The 22,355-nt window shown below is 32.0% G+C and overlaps 1 protein-coding gene across 2 annotated transcripts in view; it reads right to left on the bottom strand.

Moving 5' to 3' along the window:
* LOC126738483 (uncharacterized) overlaps positions 1-22,355 on the bottom strand; it is a 114,319-nt gene that overhangs the window by 41,843 nt on the left and 50,121 nt on the right. For both annotated transcript variants that reach the window (XM_050443847.1, XM_050443848.1), the window contains exons 2-3: positions 1,135-1,227; positions 876-1,072 (exon numbers count right to left, since the gene is read on the bottom strand). In XM_050443847.1, coding sequence (XP_050299804.1) covers positions 876-1,072; positions 1,135-1,181 — 244 coding nt within the window. In that variant the 5' untranslated portion in view covers positions 1,182-1,227. The remainder of the gene's footprint in view (positions 1-875; positions 1,073-1,134; positions 1,228-22,355) is intronic.

Raw genomic sequence — 22,355 nt, 5'->3', positions numbered from 1 at the left:
AAATTGCACGTTTCTTTCACATAACTTCAACTGCTAAAATGAAGCTTCCGACTTTATTTAGTTTATATGGAGTTCTCTGTCAAATTGTCTATAAAACTGTCATCTGTCATAAAAGTTTGGTAATAGTTTGACGTATGCAACTGTCATTTTTTCACTCGCAATAGTAAAATAATAAAGGTGCATCCAGATATAACTCAAAGTGTAATAATTAACGCCCGGCGTTTTCTTTTACTTGGGCTTGGCTTTGTTTTTTTTGGGCTTACTGTTTTGGATCTTCTCTTTTACCTCGACTATGAAACACAAAAGTCATCTGTCACAAAAATTAGATTATAGTGTGACGCATGTAAGTGAGAGTGAAAGTTAAGGTGCGTCTATACATATTGCCCTAATTGGTGTTGGACGTTTTGCACTTTCCACACAACTTCAACACCCTAAAATGAAACTTTCCGCCTCATTTATTCGACATATAATTATGTATTAAATTGTCTATAAAATAATAGTTTGTCATAAAAGTTTGGTTATAATTTGACGTATACAAGGCCTTAAGGTGCGTTTTCATGTAATGTTAATGACAGTCATCTATCAGGGATAGTAAGGCATCAAATGCCATTAATAAAATTCTATTTTTATTACTAGTTAGTTACCTTGATAATGAAATACAAAAATTACATTATATGTTGATGTATGCAAATTTATAAGGCCCAATCGGTGCAACGGTGATATAGAAAAAAAAGGAACAAAGTACTGGAGAAGCACAAATTGGAGTGAACGATTTAGTCCAAAGAAACGCCCATTTCCTTTAGGGAGAAAACAAGCAGCTTTAGGCAGAATACAATTAACTCTGCCAGGTTTAATCCATAATTAAAATGTCTTACCTGGATTAATATACTCGCTAAGACACCTCTCCGTCTCCGTAGGACTGCTCAGGCTCAACTTTGGCGAGCTCACTATGGGTGAGTCATAAGAAGCCTCAAAGTTCGCTCCTCCCTCCCACATCGGGCTCCTGTGAGGTGGAGGAGTGGGTGAGGAGTACGAAGACTTCGGGAGGTTCACCACAGGTTTGGTCGATGACCTGCAAAGGGAAAAGTCCGCAAAATCCCTTTTAATTAGAAAGAAAACCGTGTATTGACTTACCTGGCCGAACAGCTGCGATAGAACTTACGAGGCCCGGTGATTTCCATTATTTTATGTCAATTTTCTTTTGTCCGGATTACATTCTTTGGATGTCTGAAATAAAGATTTTTTTTTTGTAGAGTGAATAATGGAAAAATTAATGGAAATGTCAGTTACACGAGCACGCGGCTTATTTAATGAAAAGTTACTAATTAGGACGTTATAGCGAACAAGGGGCGGAAATGCCGAAGGGTTGTCATGTCCGTGTATTTAATTTAAATCGAAATAAAATGCATTTTTTTACCATGTATACTTTCAGGAAATTTTATGTGTATTTTCTCAAAACTCCTCTTTCCTTCCGACCCACTGAGGAAATTCACTTTAAGTTGCCTGAGTGTAATTATGCGGCTGACCGAGGGAAAACTTCCCGTTTAACTTTGCCGCTTAATTTCGAGAAAGGGGTGGGGATAGGAAGAGGGTTAATTGAAATATACGATGCAAAGTTGTATGTAACATGTCACGCTTTGAACTTCAAATGAAACTTAGATGCCTTGTTGTACATATAAACTTATGACTCTCTAGATCGTGCTGATCTTTATATAAAGCCCTTATAAATTAATTTTACCCCAAAAAGTCCCTGGATTGTTTGTCATGAAGCGCATTATTGTACATCCGTGTCTGACCCAAATATTTCCCATTCAGGCTGCGTCAGCTTACTTTGTCGGTCGGCATTTCACTAAACCCGGGGACTTATGTAATATAAGAATTCCCTGTACTTTCTGGATCATCTGGAAAGGGTGTTTTTCCGACGTTGTTTATCCAATTACATGGAAAAAAAAATCATTTTATTACCCTCCTTTATGATACGTTAGAGGAGAAACTTATATCGTGGATCCAAGGTCTAATAGTACTATTAAAAACTAAATACAATGCCATAAGTTTTTTTTAAATTCCAACTTTAAAACCAGTGAGACAACCGTTAGAAGATATCGGAAATCGACTAAAATTCCTTATAGACAAAACGATATTGGAAAATAGAGTTCTTCGTGAGAAACAATTTTATGAAAAATATATTGTAAATGAATATAATGTAAAAAAAATACTTTTGAAATCAGCTGTACTTGTTTCATCAAACGGTAAAAAATCTGCTTCTACTCCTTCTTTATTTTTATCTTCTTCTTCTTCTTCTGCTATTTCTCTCATATTTGCAATAACATATTAATATCCTTCATCTCTAATTAAAATAGATATTATCTATAAATTGCTCTAACTACTTAAAGTTAGTCCTCAGGATCCTGACTCTTTAGGAAAATCAGAAATCCAGTATACCACCATATACTGAGGATGATTAAGAAAAACTCGACATTTTAATAAAGAAGATGGAAAAATATTATTTTATGCTAATTTGGCAAATAAATGAAATAAAGTGCGTTGCTTTACGAGGTTTATTTTTATATTTATTAATGCTTGCCTTAAAGCTGTCATGCTTCTTAAAGCGTTTCTTTAATTTTTTTATTGTTTCTCCACTTTATTTTTTGTCTTCCTTCAACTTTTTTTTATTGTTATTCCAAGCTCTTTTGTATATTACAACTAGTTTTTTTTTAATAGTCTTGGCTCAATTTTCATACTGATGAAAATTTGTAGTTTTAAAAAAAAAATTGAATTTGAATTTATCCTCATATTTAAAACGTTGAAATAATGCCTTAGGCAAAACTGCTTTACCTACTCAAATCCTTATCCCAGAATCACGTATTTACCCTTAAGTTAATCCTCAGGATCCTAACTCTTCAGGACAATCAGAAATCTCACTGTAGTTACCACCATATACTGAGGATGATCAAGAAAACCTCGAAATTTTAATAAGAAACATGGTAAAATCTCATTTTATGCTATTTTGGCAAATAAATGAAATAAAGTGCGTTGCTTTACGAGGTTTATTTTTATATTTATTAATGCTTCACTTAAAGCTGTCATGATTCTTAAAGCGTTTCTTTAATTTTTTTATTGTTTCTCCACTTAATTTTTTTGTCTTCCTTCAACTTTTTTTGTTGTTATTCTAAGCTCTGTTAATTATATTACAACCAATTTTCCTTAATAGTCTGATTCTGTTTTCATGAGAATTTGTAAATTTTAAAAAAACCTTTTAATTTATCTTCATATTTTGAACGTAGATAACATTGCTCTAACTACTCAAATCCTTAACACAGAATCAAATTTTTACCCTTGAATTGATCCTCAGACATTTTTCTATATTACTGTGAAAAAAAATTGAAGATATTTTAAGTGGTTCTCATGTTATGCACAAAAATGTCTGTTAAAGTCCAGTGCAACGATATATTAGAATGGTCACCCGTCAAAACACCAGCATTCCACCTGCCAAACAATGTCATCCACCTTCTATTTACATTGTTTGAGAAGTAAAATGCTGGTGTTTTGACGGGTGACCATTCTAATATATCGTTGCACTGGACTTTACAAATAAAAATCTTGATGCTCAAATTTGATACAATTTGGACCTTGCTTGACAAAATTGCCTCTAGCTCGAAGAGATTTTGAGGTACAAAAAATGTTTTTGTATTAAATTGTTTAGTATGAATTCGTCTCTCTTTTCAAGAAAACATTTAAGAATAACGAAAATATGTTAAAAAGTTAGCACAAAAAATGCCTTGACCAACTATCCAAATTCTCAACCCACAATCGCGTTTTCAGCCTTAAATTCATCCTCAAGAACTATGCTAAATAATAATTGTAAAAAGTGATTGCCATGTCCAAAATCTCCGTTAAAAAATAAAAAATTCTAATATTGTCTTAAAATAATCAAACATCAACATATTTAATCATTGTTATATATTTCATGAATGATCTGTGTACTATCAACAATTTTCTCTCTTCTTTGACTTTTTTAATAATATATATATTATTAAATTTTTTTTTAAATAACATATATTTATGCTCGGTTTGTATTGAAACTTATGCCTACTGCATAATTGCAAAAAAATTAAGGTAGTCTAAACAAATAGACCCGTTTATGCACAATGTAGAAGCCTATATTGTACTTTTTGTTTTTTTATGTTCAATTTGCGTGTGTACGTGGTTACGTGTGAGTTAAATTTTTATTGGACAATTAAAAGACTAATCTTTAGCAGTTTTTAAAAGTATCATGGCATAAATATATCTAAAATTATTCTTTTTTCGACATAAGTGGGAATTTTTATTAAATAACTTTATGATTCAAAAATTTACATTTAAAATGAATGAGATAGTTTTGTATCTTCGTTTAATATAGTAATAAAATATGAAATTGATATTTTTTATAAATTTACATTTTTTAAAATTGTTATCCAATTATTAAAAAATGATATTGGTAACCAAAGATTGTATAATATGTATGTATATTTACTTATGTTTATATTTTAATCTCAGCTATAAAAAACCACTCACCTTACATGAGCTTCTAATCGAGGCTGAGAATGCCTATATTGACGAAGATGATACGCCTGTAGAATTAGTGATTTTTCCACCCGAAACTGCAAACAGTACCATACCGATGAAGATTCAGGTGAAGAGGATTTGGTAGATATAAATAATTTACCCGGAAGTCAACTTCGAGCACCTGTCGAAATCATGAATTCAAACAAAAGTTCCTCTCTCAGTACTTTGTGGCAAAACCAAATTTGTTTAAAATGTTACGAAAGCCCAAAGGGAGATTATAACACCAGCCAAATGTTTTTCATGGACAAACAATGCTGCTCTTAACGATTTTCCTAATTTTTTAAACCCAGTCAAACCTCCAAATAATATTTCTCCTTTGAATCTATTTAAACTATTTTTTAATAATGATGTTTTACATCTCTTGCTTGCTGCAACAGTGCTTCATTGGTATTTTGATGATTAGTGGCTACGTTAGAGTACCAAAACGATTTATGTATTGGGAGACTGCTAACGACTCTCATAATGAATTAATTGCTTCCGCAATGTCTCGTGATAGATTTATATATATAATGAAAAACATTCATTGCTGCGATAGTAATGACCTCGATAAAAATGATAAATTTTCTAAAATGAAGCCTCTCTTCAATGCTTTAAATCAGCTTTTTATGTTATTTTCTCCGAATGAAGAAAATTACTGTATTGATGAGGCTATGGTCCCCTATTATGGGCGTCATCCAACCAAGCAGTTTATACGCGGAAAACCTATTCGCTGGGGCTACAAATTTTGGGTGGGATCAACTAGACTAGGTTATGTAGGTGAATGGTTTTGTGGTTTCATGGTTTGAACCATATCAGGGTTCATTTATTCAGCGACCTGCTCAATCCTATAAAGACTTGGGATTAGGCCCTGGTGTAATTTTACGATTTGCTGATGCTCTATATACATCAAAAGTAGACTTAAGTTTTCATTTTTACTTTGATAATTTTTTTAAGAGCCTTCCATTATTAGACGTACTCACTCAGAGAGGTGTAAAAGCTACAGGAACTATTAGAGAAAATAGGCTTGGTTTATGTCCTATACGAATGACAATAATGTTGTATCTATAGCTAGTAATGCATGTTCCTCTGAGCCTGTTCGGCAAGTAAAACGGTATTCTCAGAAAGAAAAAAAGATAATATTAGTTGATCAACCAGATTTGATCAAAATCTATAATGCAAACATGGGCGGAGTTGATCGGTCTGATCAAAACATCGGACTATATAGAATCTCAATCCGAGGAAAGAAATAGTACTTTCCTCTCTTTTCTCACTGTATTGATATGGCTGTACAGAATGCATGGCAAATTCACCGACTCCAAGGGGGGAAAATGGATCAACTTACATTCCGAAGAGCAATTGCCACTAATTTCCTGCGGAAACATATAAGAGACCTTTAAAAAGGGGACGCCCAAGATTATCAAATAATGCCCATGCCTACTCTCGATATGATAAAATTGACCATCTAATTATATATCAAGAGAAGCAAACAAAATGTGGCAATTGACACAAGAAAGTACAGTTTAGATGCGATAAATGTGACATCGGGCTGCATCCCAAGGATTGCTTTAAGGAGTACCATACTGTATAACATAAGTACATACTATAGAATATTTTGTCTTGAAATAAATTAAAAAGTTTTAGTTGAATTATTAGTACCTCATATTACTAGCGATCTTTTAAAAGGACCCAAGTTTTTTGAAAAAAATTATGGTTTAAAAAAATTGGATAAAATAAAAATGATTTAATTTGATTAGTAGGAAATATAATCAACCATTTTTGATAAAAATTTTCATTTTTTCTTTCCAAAAATTAATTTCGTAATGTCTGGGTTAAGCGCCTATATGATTAAAAAAAAAGTAAATTGCAAAAATAATTGTGAAGTTTTTTTTTCTATTAAGAAGCGATACAGATATAAGCGATCATTATAAAATTTTGCGTGCATAAACAATATTTTACGGGTATGTAAGTCTGACATATTACGATAAAAAAACACTATTTCTAGGCTAAAAAAATCACTATTTCAAAAATGAAACGATGATATAAAAAACAGTGAAAAAAACGAATTCTCATTTATATATCCTTATCTCAGTTTGAAAATTAGAAGAGGATGGAAATAAAATGAGGTTTTTCGGGTATAATTAGAGCCATTACGAAAGAAAAACACTATTTCCAGGTAATTCAAACACTATTTAGAAAATGAAACAAAGTTATAGAAAAAGGAGGAAAAATCAAATTATCATTTATACCGGGTGACACAGGAAAAAGGGAACACTTAATAACTTTTTTTACTTTTCAAGATAAATTAATAAATGTTAGGTACATACATCGATAGAATAGTTCGAAGAGCATCTTTTGATCTATTCTGTTATTTTTCGTTAGTTCCAGTTTAACAGGGAGTGACACTACCCTTTTTATTTTAAATGCACAATCAATATATTATTACGCATTTTGATAGGAGATAATATATATTGATAATAATGATACCACAATTGCTACTTTTCGTCTTAAATTTTGAATTTAATTTCTAATTTCACCGGACTAAGAAGTAAATTAACTTACAGTACGCGTGAAAAGTGAAAGTAAAGACGCGCGCACCTCCCTCGACTGACGACGTGGAGTCTTTCGGCGGGTGGGGGAAGGGATTCGTGTCACTTGAATTGAAAGGTACTCGAGTCAGTCTCGTTCCGACATCGGTGGAAGTAGGTTGGAAAGTGTTGTGGTTCCTGTGGTGGTACAGTGTCAGTGTTTTATGAGTGTGTGTTTTTAATGTGGTTCCTGTTAAGATGGAGTAAAAGGTAAGTACTGATTTTTTTTAACAATTGCATGCAATTTATTTTGAAGAAGTAAACATTTCATATTTTATTAGTAGCAATTCTTGAGCCAATTTGTTAAATACGGTTTTAAATTAATTAATATCAAGTTTATTGGCTAAAAGCATATTTAAAGAACAAAACTGAACTGAAATACTATTTTATTTTTATCAATGCATGTCCAATACTGGGTAATTCTTGTTAGTGATGATTTTTTTAGCATGTTTATTTACGATTGGATATTGGATTGGCCTTAGTTTGCATGAAGAAATAGAACAAATTATGTGAATTTATTCGCTAAATTCACATTTACATGAAATCACTAAGGGGTTATAATACAAATACGGATTTTAATAAATTCTAATATTTTTTCAAAATTTTTATAAAGAATTAGGGAAATTTATTCGCTAAATTTCCACTTTTTGAAATAGTCAATTTTCATAGAAAAACTTTCATATTTTTTCTCAAAATTTTCCGGTAAATTTATTCGCTAAATTTACATCTACATAAAATTACTAAGAGGTTATAATATAAATACAGATTTTAATAAACTCTAATAAAATTTTTATGAAAACTTAGGGAAATTTATTCGTTAAATTTCCACCGTATATAACAATGAAACACGTTCTTTAAAACACTTTGGTGAATTTATTCGCTAAATTCACGTTTAAATAAAAGTAATAAAGGGTTTAACACATAAGTGAAAATTTTCGTATTCTCTTTTCAAAATATTCCGGTGAATTTATTCGCTAAATTCACATCTACATGAAATCACTAAGGGGTTATAATACAATTACAAAGTTTAATTAATTCTAATATTTTTTCAAAATTTTCATGAAAAATTAGGGAAATTTATTCGCTAAATTTTCACTTTTTGAAATAGTCAAACATTTTTACAAATTATTCATAGAAAAACTTTCATATTTTTTTTCAAAAGGTTCTTGTCGATTTATTCGCTAAATTCACATTTAAATAAAAATAATAAGGGGTTTAACATATAAATAAAAACTGTCATATTCTTTTTTCAAAATAATCCGGTGAATTTATTTGCTAAATTCACGTTTAAATAAAATTAATAAAGGGTTGAACATATAAATAAAAATTCTCGTATTCTCTTTTTAAAATATTCCGCTGAATTTATTCGCTAAATTCATATTAACATGAAATCACTAAGAGGTTATAATACAAATACAAATTTTAATAAACTCTAATATTTTTAAAAAAATTTTATGGAAATGTATTCGTTAAATTTCCACCGTTTATAACAATAAAACACTTTGGTGAATTTATTCGCTAAATTCACTTTAAAACCAAACTATGAAACGGGTTAAGATACCTACAAATAAAAATTCTCGTACTCTTTAAACATCATATTTTTTAATAACTTTGTCGTAAATGGGGTTTTGTTTCGACACTTTTGAAGAGAGCAGGGGGCATAGGAAATTTATTCGTTAAATTTCCTCTTTATTAAAATTTACCTCTCTTATTAGCTAAATCTCTAAACATAAAGATCATGATAGACAAACAATACTATGAGAGGTTCTAAAAAACAACAAACAAAATATTTATTGGCAGATTTATTCGATAAATTTGCACTTCAAACTATTAAAATCTTTTTAAAAATAATAAAACACTTTCACAAATTTTTCATAAAAGAAATTTTTTCTTAAACGTTTCTTGTGGATTTATTCGCTAAATTCACATCTACATGAAATCACTAATGGGTTATAAATACAAATACGGAGTTTATTAAATTCTAATATTTTTTTAAATTCTTATGAAAGCTTAAGGAAATTTATTCGTTAAATTTCCACCGTTTATAACAATTAAACACATTCTTTTAAACACTTTGGTGAATTTATTCGCTAAATTCACGTTTAAACAAAATTAATAAAGGAATCTTTTCAAAAAATTCCGGTAAATTTATTCGCTAAATTTATATTTACATGAAATAACTAAGGGGTTATAACACAAATACGGAGTTTAATAAATTCTAATATTTTTTCAAAATTTTTATGACAAATTAGGGAAATTTATTCGCTAAATTTCCACCTTTTAAAATTTTCAAAAATTTTTACAAATTTTTCATAAAAGAAATTTTTTCTTAATCGTTTCTTGTGGATTTATTCGCTAAATTCACATTTAAATAAAATCACTAAGGGGTTATAATACAAATACAGATTTTAATAAACTCTAGTATTTTTAAAAAAATTTAAGGAAATTTATTCGTTAAATGTCCACTGTTTATAACAATAAAACACTTGGTGAATTTATTCGCTAAATTCACTTTAAAACAAAACTATGAAGCAGGTTGAGATACAAATAAAAATTCTCGTACTCTTTAAACATCTTTTCAAAAACTTTGTCGTAAATGGGGTTTTGTTTTGACACTTTTGAAGGGAGCAGGGGGCATGGGAAATTTATTCGTTAAATTTCCTCTTTATTAAAATTTCCCTCTCTCATTAGCTAAATCTCTTAACATAAAGATCATGATAGTCAAACGTTATTATGAGAGGTTTTAAAAAAAACAACGAACAAAATATTTATTGGCAGATTTATTCGATAAATTTGCACTTTAAGCTAATTTCATAAAAAAGGGATTTAGAATTTATTAAAATCTTGGTTTTAGGTTGCCTATCGGAAATTTATTCGTTAAATTTCCTTATCAAAAATTGCTTTCTCATTAATAAGGGATTTTATAACTATAACTAAATGGGATCTAAATAAATTAATATCCAATTGTAAATAAGCAGCAAAAGCATTTATGATGTATCAGTTTCGTTTAAAACGTTAATTTTTATAATTTTAAAGCGAATTTTTTAGATTTTAAGAAGTAATTTTTGAGTTTAGCTATCTTGATAAAAAGAATTAAAACTTGACGTGACTTGACTCGACTAACAATATTGACAAAGCATGTAACCAGTGTGCTATTTATTCCCTTGAATAATTGACAAAGCATGTATCAGTGTGCTTCCTTGAATAAAATTGACAAAGCATGTATCAGTGTGCTTCCCTAAATAAAATTGACAAAGCATGTATCAGTGTGCTTCCCTGAATAAAATTGACAAAGCATGTATCAGTGTGCTTCCTTAAATAAAATTGACAAAGCATGTAACCAGTGTGCTATTTATTCCCTTGAATAATTGACAAAGAATGTATCAGTGTGCTTCATTGAATAAAATTGACAAAGCATGTAACCAGTGTGCTATTTATTCCCTTGAAAAATTGACAAAGCATGTATCAGTGTGCTTCCTTGAATAACATTGACAAAGCATGTAACCAGTGTGCTATTTATTCCCTTGAAAAATTGACAAAGCATGTATCAGTGTGCTTCCTTGAATAACATTGACAAAGCATGTAACCAGTGTGCTATTTATTCCCTTGAAAAATTGACAAAGCATGTATCAGTGTGCTTCCCTGAATAAAATTGACAAAGCATGTAACCAGTGTGCTATTTATTCCCTTGAAAAATTGACAAAGCATGTATCAGTGTGCTTCCTTGAATAAAATTGACAAAGCATGTAACCAGTGTGCTATTTATTCCCTTGAAAAATTGACAAAGCATGTAACAGTGTGCTTCCTTGAATAACATTGACAAAGCATGTAACCAGTGTGCTATTTATTCCCTTGAAAAATTGACAAAGCATGTAACCAGTGTGCTTCCTTGAATAACATTGACAAAGCATGTAACCAGTGTGCTATTTGTTCCCTTGAAATATTGACAAAGCATGTATCAGTGTGCTATTTACTCCCTTGAAATATTGACAAAGCATGTATCAGTGTGCTTCCCTGAATAAAATTGACAAAGCATGTAACCAGTGTGCTATTTATTCTCTTGAAATATTGACCAAGCATGTATTAGTGTGCTTCCTTGAATAACATTGACAAAGCATGTAACCAGTGTGCTATTTATTCTCTTGAAAAATTGACAAAGCATGTATCAGTGTGCTTCCCTGAATAAAATTGACAAAGCATGTAACCAGTGCGCTATTTAAACCCTTGAAAAATTGACAAAGCATGTATCAGTGTGCTTCCTTGAATAACATTGACAAAGCATGTAACCAGTGTGCTATTTGTTCCCTTCAAATATTGACAAAGCATGTATCAGTGTGCTATTTACTCCCTTGAAATATTGACAAAGCATGTATCAGTGTGCCTCCCTGAATAAAATTGACAAAGCATGTATCAGTGTGCTTCCTTGAATAAAATTGACAAAGCATGTAACCAGTGTGCTATTTATTCTCTTGAAAAATTGACAAAGCATGTAACCAGTGCGCTATTTAAACCCTTGAAAAATTGACAAAGCATGTATCAATGTGCTTCCTTGAATAAAATTGACAAAGCATGTAACCAGTGTGCTATTTAATCCCTTGAAATATTGACCAAGCATGTATTAGTGTGCTTCCTTGAATAACATTGACAAAGCATGTAACCAGTGTGCTATTTATTCTCTTGAAAAATTGACAAAGCATGTAACCAGTGCGCTATTTAAACCCTTGAAAAATTGACAAAGCATGTATCAATGTGCTTCCTTGAATAAAATTGACAAAGCATGTAACCAGTGTGCTATTTAATCCCTTGAAATATTGACCAAGCATGTATTAGTGTGCTTCCTTGAATAACATTGACAAAGCATGTAACCAGTGTGCTATTTATTCTCTTGAAAAATTGACAAAGCATGTATCAGTGTGCTTCCCTGAATAAAATTGACAAAGCATGTAACCAGTGCGCTATTTAAACCCTTGAAAAATTGACAAAGCATGTATCAGTGTGCTTCCTTGAATAACATTGACAAAGCATGTAACCAGTGTGCTATTTGTTCCCTTCAAATATTGACAAAGCATGTATCAGTGTGCTATTTACTCCCTTGAAATATTGACAAAGCATGTATCAGTGTGCCTCCCTGAATAAAATTGACAAAGCATGTATCAATGTGCTTCCTTGAATAAAATTGACAAAGCATGTAACCAGTGTGCTATTTAATCCCTTGAAATATTGACCAAGCATGTATTAGTGTGCTTCCTTGAATAAAATTGACAAAGCATGTAACCAGTGTGCTATTTATTCCCTTGAAAAATTGACAAAGCATGTATCAGTGTGCTTCCTTGAATAACATTGACAAAGCATGTAACCAGTGTGCTATTTATTCCCTTGAAAAATTGACAAAGCATGTATCAGTGTGCTTCCCTGAATAAAATTGACAAAGCATGTAACCAGTGTGCTATTTATTCCCTTGAAAAATTGACAAAGCATGTATCAGTGTGCTTCCTTGAATAAAATTGACAAAGCATGTAACCAGTGTGCTATTTATTCCCTTGAAAAATTGACAAAGCATGTAACAGTGTGCTTCCTTGAATAACATTGACAAAGCATGTAACCAGTGTGCTATTTATTCCCTTGAAAAATTGACAAAGCATGTAACCAGTGTGCTTCCTTGAATAACATTGACAAAGCATGTAACCAGTGTGCTATTTGTTCCCTTGAAATATTGACAAAGCATGTATCAGTGTGCTATTTACTCCCTTGAAATATTGACAAAGCATGTATCAGTGTGCTTCCCTGAATAAAATTGACAAAGCATGTAACCAGTGTGCTATTTATTCTCTTGAAATATTGACCAAGCATGTATTAGTGTGCTTCCTTGAATAACATTGACAAAGCATGTAACCAGTGTGCTATTTATTCTCTTGAAAAATTGACAAAGCATGTATCAGTGTGCTTCCCTGAATAAAATTGACAAAGCATGTAACCAGTGCGCTATTTAAACCCTTGAAAAATTGACAAAGCATGTATCAGTGTGCTTCCTTGAATAACATTGACAAAGCATGTAACCAGTGTGCTATTTGTTCCCTTCAAATATTGACAAAGCATGTATCAGTGTGCTATTTACTCCCTTGAAATATTGACAAAGCATGTATCAGTGTGCCTCCCTGAATAAAATTGACAAAGCATGTATCAGTGTGCTTCCTTGAATAAAATTGACAAAGCATGTAACCAGTGTGCTATTTATTCTCTTGAAAAATTGACAAAGCATGTAACCAGTGCGCTATTTAAACCCTTGAAAAATTGACAAAGCATGTATCAATGTGCTTCCTTGAATAAAATTGACAAAGCATGTAACTAGTGTGCTATTTAATCCCTTGAAATATTGACCAAGCATGTATTAGTGTGCTTCCTTGAATAACATTGACAAAGCATGTAACCAGTGTGCTATTTATTCTCTTGAAAAATTGACAAAGCATGTAACCAGTGCGCTATTTAAACCCTTGAAAAATTGACAAAGCATGTATCAATGTGCTTCCTTGAATAAAATTGACAAAGCATGTAACCAGTGTGCTATTTAATCCCTTGAAATATTGACCAAGCATGTATTAGTGTGCTTCCTTGAATAACATTGACAAAGCATGTAACCAGTGTGCTATTTATTCTCTTGAAAAATTGACAAAGCATGTATCAGTGTGCTTCCCTGAATAAAATTGACAAAGCATGTAACCAGTGCGCTATTTAAACCCTTGAAAAATTGACAAAGCATGTATCAGTGTGCTTCCTTGAATAACATTGACAAAGCATGTAACCAGTGTGCTATTTGTTCCCTTCAAATATTGACAAAGCATGTATCAGTGTGCTATTTACTCCCTTGAAATATTGACAAAGCATGTATCAGTGTGCCTCCCTGAATAAAATTGACAAAGCATGTATCAATGTGCTTCCTTGAATAAAATTGACAAAGCATGTAACCAGTGTGCTATTTAATCCCTTGAAATATTGACCAAGCATGTATTAGTGTGCTTCCTTGAATAAAATTGACAAAGCATGTAACCAGTGTGCTATTTATTCCCTTGATAAATTGACAAAGCATGTATCAGTGTGCTTCCTTAAATAACATTGACAAAGCATATAACCAGTGTGCTATTTATTCCCTTGAAAAATTGACAAAGCATGTATCAGTGTGCTCCCCTGAATAAAATTGACAAAGCATGTAACCAGTGTGCTTTTACCCTGAATTTTTGACTTAGAGGAATGGTTTTTAGTGGGTCGGGGTTGGAAAAAACCTTAACCCCACACTACCCCGGGCCGGCCCGGGGTGTCTGTTTGCAGATTTTTTTAACCTCTCTAAAAAATAAAAAAAAAAAAACGATGGTAAGTATGTTTCAGGCAATCCCAGACAAAAGAATCAGCATTGGAGGATAATGAAGCTTCAAAAATCGATACCTGGCAAACTGATTGGTAGCATTTACAATTTAAACACTTTTGATCATTGCATTAAGAATTATTCTTTCATAGGTAGTTGAGGAACCTTTAACTGCCTGGACTGGAATTACTTGATATAATTCTAGCCAATTAACTCTTTGAGACCGAAATTAATTGGAAAATTATGAATGCGGAGAATTAGCTTAGGCTTAAATAAGTCTTAAACAAATGAAAAATATAAAGGATTATCTTGCAGGATGTGGTTAGTAAAGAGGTAACTACTAGGAATTAAGTAAATAATAAATTAAGATATTTTTTCTAATTTAAAACTTTAATTTATTAATTAATTATTAAGTAATTTTAATGAAAATAACTACTTTACAAAATTTTATGATAACAATAATAATTTATAGTATGGGTCTAAAAAATCAAAATACTGATTCTAAAAAGTGATACTATGCTTAATAAACGATATCTGCATTTCCAGCCGATTGAAACACTATGTAGAAAATGAAACAATGATATAGAAAAAAATGAAAAAATCGAATTCTTATTTATATATCTCTATCTCAGTCTAAAAATTAGAAGAGGATGGGAATAAAATAATGTTTTTCGGGTATGATTAGACCCATTACGGGTGAAAAACACTATTTCCAAGCGATCCAAACACTATTTAGAACAAGAAACGATGATATAGAAAAAGCTGCAAAAATCGAATTCTTATTTATATATCCCTATTTTATAAAATTTTTATTAAGTGTTCCCTTTTTCCTCAGTGTCACCCAGTATATTTATTTTGTCTTTTAGAACCACCTATACCAATAAAACAAACAATCTTCAGTTAATTTTCATGAGGAAACATTCGGTACAACACTACTGACAACTTTTAATCTTGATATATTTCGGGCGAACATTATACCTCCCGAGTACATCTTTTTATATATAAAAAAAATCGTACGTAACATAAATATACAAGGCACACTAATAGAAATAAATGATGCTTTTATTTGTTAACAAAAATTCCAAACTGTCAAGAATCTAATTAAATTAAGTCAAATAACAAAACGTGAAAAGGATGATTTCCTTTTGTTAAAAGTTAATTTTAACAATTTATTTTATTTTATGATTTTATGGAATCGAAGTTTATGGTTGTCAAACGAATAATACCTTTTTTCTCAAGTAAATAATTTTTGCCTGAACTTTCTCCCAAATCCCAACATGTGTTTTTACCTACTTTTTAAGAAATGCCTTTGTTACCAGTTTAGCTTAAGTGCACTTAAAAATCCATTTTTCTCCTCAAGTTCACTTAAGTGTTGGCCCCATGACACACGTGCATCCCACATTTTTACCCAACATTTCACCCCGAGTCCCACGAGAAAAAATCAGTATTCACTCCGTCGCCGCAAAAAGAAGTACCTACTCTCTCGCCCCCGAAACACAAGGTTTCTTTCACCAGTGAAGGAATTCACAAAGCTTAAAGTACCGAGAAAATAAGTTAGTCAAGAGCAAGTTGGCGCAAGCAATTCCTCTCTCTCTCACTCTCTTCCGTTTAAGTATTTGTCTAAAGTTCATATATGTATACCTAATTGTTACGATAAAGTAGTTTAAGTTATGTAAAAAGGTCTATAGTGAATAAGTGTGCGTAAAGGTGGAAAACTGAACTGAAAGTGAGTGCAACAGTGGTTGTCAATAGCTGCACAAACCAAGGTGACGTTAGTGCTAATGCCGTTCCTGGTTCCTGCTAAGTTCCTGCTATTGGTCTTGTGATTCTGGAAGGCTGGTAACGTCAACTAATATTGTAAACCCTGTTAAATAACTAACTTCAACATTGTAAATCGTTCATTAGTCTATACCTGTAAATTATTACTAACCAAAAGGTACAATAAACCCTTATGTAATCGTAAATCACAACTGTGTAATTTATTGAACTGGACCTATGTCATCGAAGGGCTCGTCAATGCAGTAGCCGTTGCTCGAGCAGGTATAGGTAGGTTTTTAAGAAACCCTAATCTATATTCACCTTTAACAAATGGAGCTTATGAAAGCCCCTTGTCGGTATGTTTCTCTTAATTTCTAGAAAGACTTTTGGATTTTGAATATTGCAGAAAAGTTCGCTCCATTCAATGTCTTCTACATTAATTGACACACTTGCCACAAAGAAATTTAAAAAAAAATACTTCTTTTAAACACGCTTTAACCCCCAGAGAACCAAGAAGGCGATTCTCATTTTAACCCTCGAATCCAATCACGATTTCTGTTCCAGTCAAAGCGCAAAAATCTGTATCGACTGTAATATGCCTTTTTACGTCCCTGACCGGTTTTCCTCTACTTCCATTATTCGCTTTTCCATCAAACACGGGCCTTAAACACGTTTATTGCATTTGCATGAGCCCCGGGGTGTAATCGAGGAAACTGTTGTTTTACGCTTCTTCGTCGTTGGGTCCGTTTCGCGGCGAGATTAAACCATAATTTCTCATAGGGATAATTTCACTAAACCCGATGTTGCTATTGATGGTCTTCTTGAAATTTTACTTTTATGTCGTTTTTTTAGGAGAATTTAAAAAATCTGGTTGCACTATTAATTTGCCTGGAAAAAATTAGTAAATAAGTAGCATAGTATAGTCTCGTTTTTGTTGCATATGTAAAACTGCATAATAGTGCACTATAGAATTCAACGTCCTCCGTATGCACCTCATCGATCAAAACATACACACAAAAAGACGAAAACTAGCAAAATACATGATGATCATTTTTCAAACGGATTACACAGCGAAAAATATCCTATTAACAGTAAATGTTCCCATAATGAACGGTAAAATTGCTACATCATGCCTAGGACCGGTGCCTTTATAAAATAGCGATTGAACCTTAATAGAAAAGTTATGAAAAGCTTGAAAAAAACCCGGTAAATTAAATATAAACTAGATTAATTATATTTTGCTTTCATTCAATTATAAAATGGTTATCGATCATGTACGCCCGGACCGGCAATAGAGCAGAAAATGATAATTAATGCAAATTGAAGAAAATTGATGATGGGCAATTTTACATGACTTCTCCATTATGTCAAGGGTCCATTCAGCTTTACGGGCGGATAGTTTTGCATAAAATATGAATTTTCATGAAGTCAAGGATGTCGTTCACGTTCCTAAAGTGATTGTTCTTAAAGGGAAAATGGCATTTTATCTACATAATGCAGGCCGTGCAAGTACGACTTTTTGATAATTAATTTTAATGAATTAAAATGAACTGTTTTTATTAGGAACGAGAGGAGAAGTGCGATACTTGATTTAAAGAAAATTATATTGTGAATACAAGAAATCTAATTAGGGCATTGGGTTGCTTGGCAAAAATTAGCAAATGCATTTGATAGTTTGTGACATTAGGATGTGATCATCGTTACTAAAATCATTCCTCAAAAAAACCTGCCATAACCTAAAAAAATTAGTTTTTTGTATGTATCGTGTTATAATAGCAGCAGTGCATCGTCAGGGTTGCTAGTCAAAAAACACCCTTTTTTTATGTGAAAACAAGCGTACAAAACTGTGTAGTACAATTGTACATAGCCATATTTGTTTACGTCTGTTATCGATAAATATTTAAATCGTCTGCGTAGTATTTTATTTAGTATTCTACGAGTAACTTTAATGGCACTATACAATGTACTGGCTGTGGTTTATATTATCACAGAAAATGCATGAACGTAGATATCGTCGGCCTAATGTGAAAATTGCATAAGTCCAATTTTTCACAAAATTAGTTTTTAGCTTCATCTGTTAGGGAAGCAGCGTATCTACATATTGAAAACAAATAACCGTGTACAAAGTATTTAGATGGCGCTAGAAACAGAAGTATGAAATGCGCGTATGTCCCACTCGTTCTACATCAGTAAGAAAATTGCATAAGTCCTAGGAAGTGTATGTTGTTGTTTTGTCTCTGTTCGGTGTTGTGCCTTTTAGTTTGTCAGACTTTAAATTGGCCGTTATTTTATCAGACTGAGCTTCAGTATCATTAAGGTAAGTACATACTATATAAAATTAAGCTTTTGAAATGTGTTAACGTACCATAGACTTGATTAATGTCATTTTTGTAAACTTAGGGAGTTGTGCATTTTTCACACTGTTGATATATTTAGAACTCACGGGAGTTATGCATGTTTCAAAGCATTTTGAATACCAATTACTGTAAAGATTAGCTACACAGTATAATCAAACAACGTTGTTTTTATACTGTGGTTGCAGAGTTGTTTTTTACTTATTTTATTTTTTGTGTGGATGCTTGACTTAAAAAAAATATATATATATTATTAGGGCTTTTTTTTGCATGGGATTTCTTTACCGGGACGTTTTTACCAATGGCTTTAGTTTGTGGCTATAGGTAGGTATAAACAAGTATTTTGTTTCAGATCAGCTATGGATCGTAGGAGCAGAGGTTTCAAACTATTGAGTTTAACAAAACATCCGACCAACGCTTTGAAGGATATAATAACTAACGATAGTTCTGCAACATTAACTGGTGATTCTATAGAATTAAACACGACAATAAAACTGTTCAAAGACAAAGATCAAGACAATCATACTGATACAAAGAGCGCGGAAAATGAAAAGTGTTTTGAAGAAGAAGACGAGGAAAAACTACAGTCAGCTCTAGCAGAATTACAAGAAGAAATTCATATGACAGAAAACATTTTAGACATAGGGGGAAAAATGATTTATCATCCAGCTTTCTCAACAAAGCAATAATATCCGGCATAGAGCAAACGATTACAAACTTTGATAGTTTTATTTTTTTCCGATGGGATGCTCAATGCAAATACAACAAACGATATAGACGCGCCAACAGAAACTCCTTTAGATTTCGAAAAAAACCTACAAGAAGGAAATATTAGCAATGAAGATAATGTAGAAGAAGATGCAAAAAATCATCCAGAAGAAAAAGATAATGAAAACAATGACCCTACATATCAAATCGGCAATGATAGAGAACAATATTCTAATGAAGAAAATAATGATTCTAGTGAAGAAGTTTCAAAAAAGGAAGATGAGAAGATTTTCTACTCCTGCAGAATGGAAATATAATGCTAATAAAAGAAATAGAGAGAAAGGGGTTGAGTATATGGGTAGAAAAAATAACAAATTCGACAGAAAGAAAACTAAGAGAGTAATGAAAGCGTGAGAGATGTCTGTGTTCAAACAAACCTTTGAAAACCGGTAAAGAAATAGTAATTCAGTGTTACAAGTTGACGGATGATGAGCGAAAATTAATTTTCGCAAAGTTTTGGTCCCTTTCGTGGCCTGAGAAGAAGAACTACATTTCTGCAAAAGTCTTAAAGAATAAAACGAAACGATCAAGGCATAGAAAGGATCCGGAAGTAAGCCAGAGGACAACTTCGTATAAGTATTTTCTTAAAAAGAAAAGCGAAGAAATTAGGGTTTGTAAGCTTATGTTTTGTAATACATTAGGAATTTCTTTGAGAACCATATCAGAGTGAATAAAAGATGAAATGTCTAGCCCAGCCAAAAGAGAAGATGAACAGAATAGTGATAAAAATATACAAAATAAACCTTCACGATTTGATGAAGGAAAGATAAATTTGAAAAAATTCTTTGAAGACCTGCCTAAACTTGAACCTGCCTAAAATCAAATCGGAGCTTTATTTTCTCTATAAAGATAATTGGTGTGTAGAACATAACATAACTCCATTATCCATTGCCACATTCTCAAACATGTTTGAAGATCTGAATTTAGCGTTGTTTTCGCCAAAAAAAGACGAATGCGATGTCTGCGTAGGCTACAAGACAAAAAATTTAAAGGAATCTGTTTACAGGGAACACATTATCAAGAAAGAAGCAGCACGGGAAGCAAAAGCAGAAGATCAAAATTTTAAAAAAAGGGTTTTTACGATGGACCTTCAGTCAGTACTGTTGTGCCCGAAATCGAACGTATCAGCTCTGTACTATCGAACGAAGCTTATTATACACAATTTTACAGTGTTTGATTTGCATTCCAAAGACCGCTATTCTTTTCTCTGGCACGAAGGTCAAGGAGATCTCAGTTTTGCATCAATAATTTGTAATTTCTTGATTAATAATGTAATTTCTCAGCTTGAGCCAATGCAACAAATAATATTATATAGTGACGGTTGTAGCGCTCAAAATCGTGATTGCACTTTAAGCAACGCCTTTGTAAATCTTGCACTCAAAAAACATGTTTGTATCATCCAGAAATATTTAGAAAAGGGCCACACCCAAATGGAGTGTGACTTTATGCATTCTACCATAGAGAGGGAATTAAAAGGTAAAATCATTAATGTGCCAGCTGATTATGTCTCCCTATGTAAATTGGCTCGAAAAAATCCTAGACCGTATGAGGTGACCAATTTAAATTACACTTTTTTCAAAGACTTTAGATAACTTAATTTAATAAAATCAATTAGACCTGGATTTAAAGTTGGTGATCCAACTGTCAACAGTCTTAGAGCTCTGAAGTATAATCCAAATGGTAAAATCGAGTTTAAGATTCAACATTCCGGGGAATTTCAAGATATGCCTATCAGAATAAAACCAAATTTAAATTATGTATCGATTGACTCTCTTCCCTTATTGTACAAAGAACAATTGATAGAGCGGGTTCCATGTAATGCAGCAAACTCTAGTTTTGATCTCACAAAGCAACAGAAAAGCAGTCTTAATGTAGATTCCAAAGTAAAACTTTGAGAACTTCTAATTATGAACCTAAGCCTTCTCAGGGCTGACTTGACTATGTTGTTATAGTGTGGAACGAATGTAAATTCAGAGTCAAAGGTTATACCAAGATCAGTAATTTGCTCTAATCTACTCAAAATAGTATCATTAATAAAGTAATTAAAATGTAAGGGTGTTTTTAATCTAGAGTAACTGACCACACTACATTTAGCCGGATTCAAGCCTAACCTGTTAACAGCGCACCATACCTCCAATGTATTTAGACAGTTCTGAAGAAAAACACAATCCTCCAAACCATATACATTTAAATATAGCTTCAAATCATCGGCAAAAGCCAGCCTATGACAAGTGAGTGACTCAATCAAGTCTTTTAAAAAAAAAACTAAACAGGAGCGGACCCAGGTTCGAGCCCTGTGGCACACCCGACGTTACGTTAAAAATTGAATTATAAAATTGTTTACAATTGAAAATTAAAAAAGAAAAGTTCGAACATCTTAAATATGTTTTTGAAAAAATGTCTTGCCAGAGATTATCATAATTTTTATGATAATCTAAGACATGAATAACTTAACCATAAGACTTATCATTCACTACATACATTATATAATGTATGTAGTATATGTACTCTTACTCTTTTTCCAAGTTCTTTATGTCGTTTTATTAGTACTTATTTCCGATTTAATAAAAATAATGCCTTAGGTAGGTAAATAAATATAGAGTTGTTTTATTAGGTGAAATTTGCATAAGGCCCTGTTCGTATTGGATATAAGAATGAATTTTGCATAACTCCTTTATTTTTCAACAGGTAAGTGTTATAAAAAGAATCAATACTTGATAACAGTTCCCTAATGTATTTTTCATCCAAATTCCATTTTCACCCAAATTACATTATTTTTAAAGAATTAAAATAGTTTTTTTGCTCTCCTGTAAAATTTAGGTTCTTGGCCTTGTGCAATTTTCACATTAGGCCGACGATATGTGTCATTTGTATGAGGCATGCTACCTGGAAATACGAGGTATGCGATTCTGGAACAAATAGTATACCCAAGTCCCGGAGTTTATTAGC

This window comes from Anthonomus grandis, chromosome 7 (genome assembly GCF_022605725.1).
Source record: "Anthonomus grandis grandis chromosome 7, icAntGran1.3, whole genome shotgun sequence".
NCBI lineage: Eukaryota > Metazoa > Arthropoda > Insecta > Coleoptera > Curculionidae > Anthonomus > Anthonomus grandis.
The sequence above is the reverse complement of the archived record's forward strand: the minus strand, read 5'-3'. Positions and strand labels throughout refer to the sequence as shown.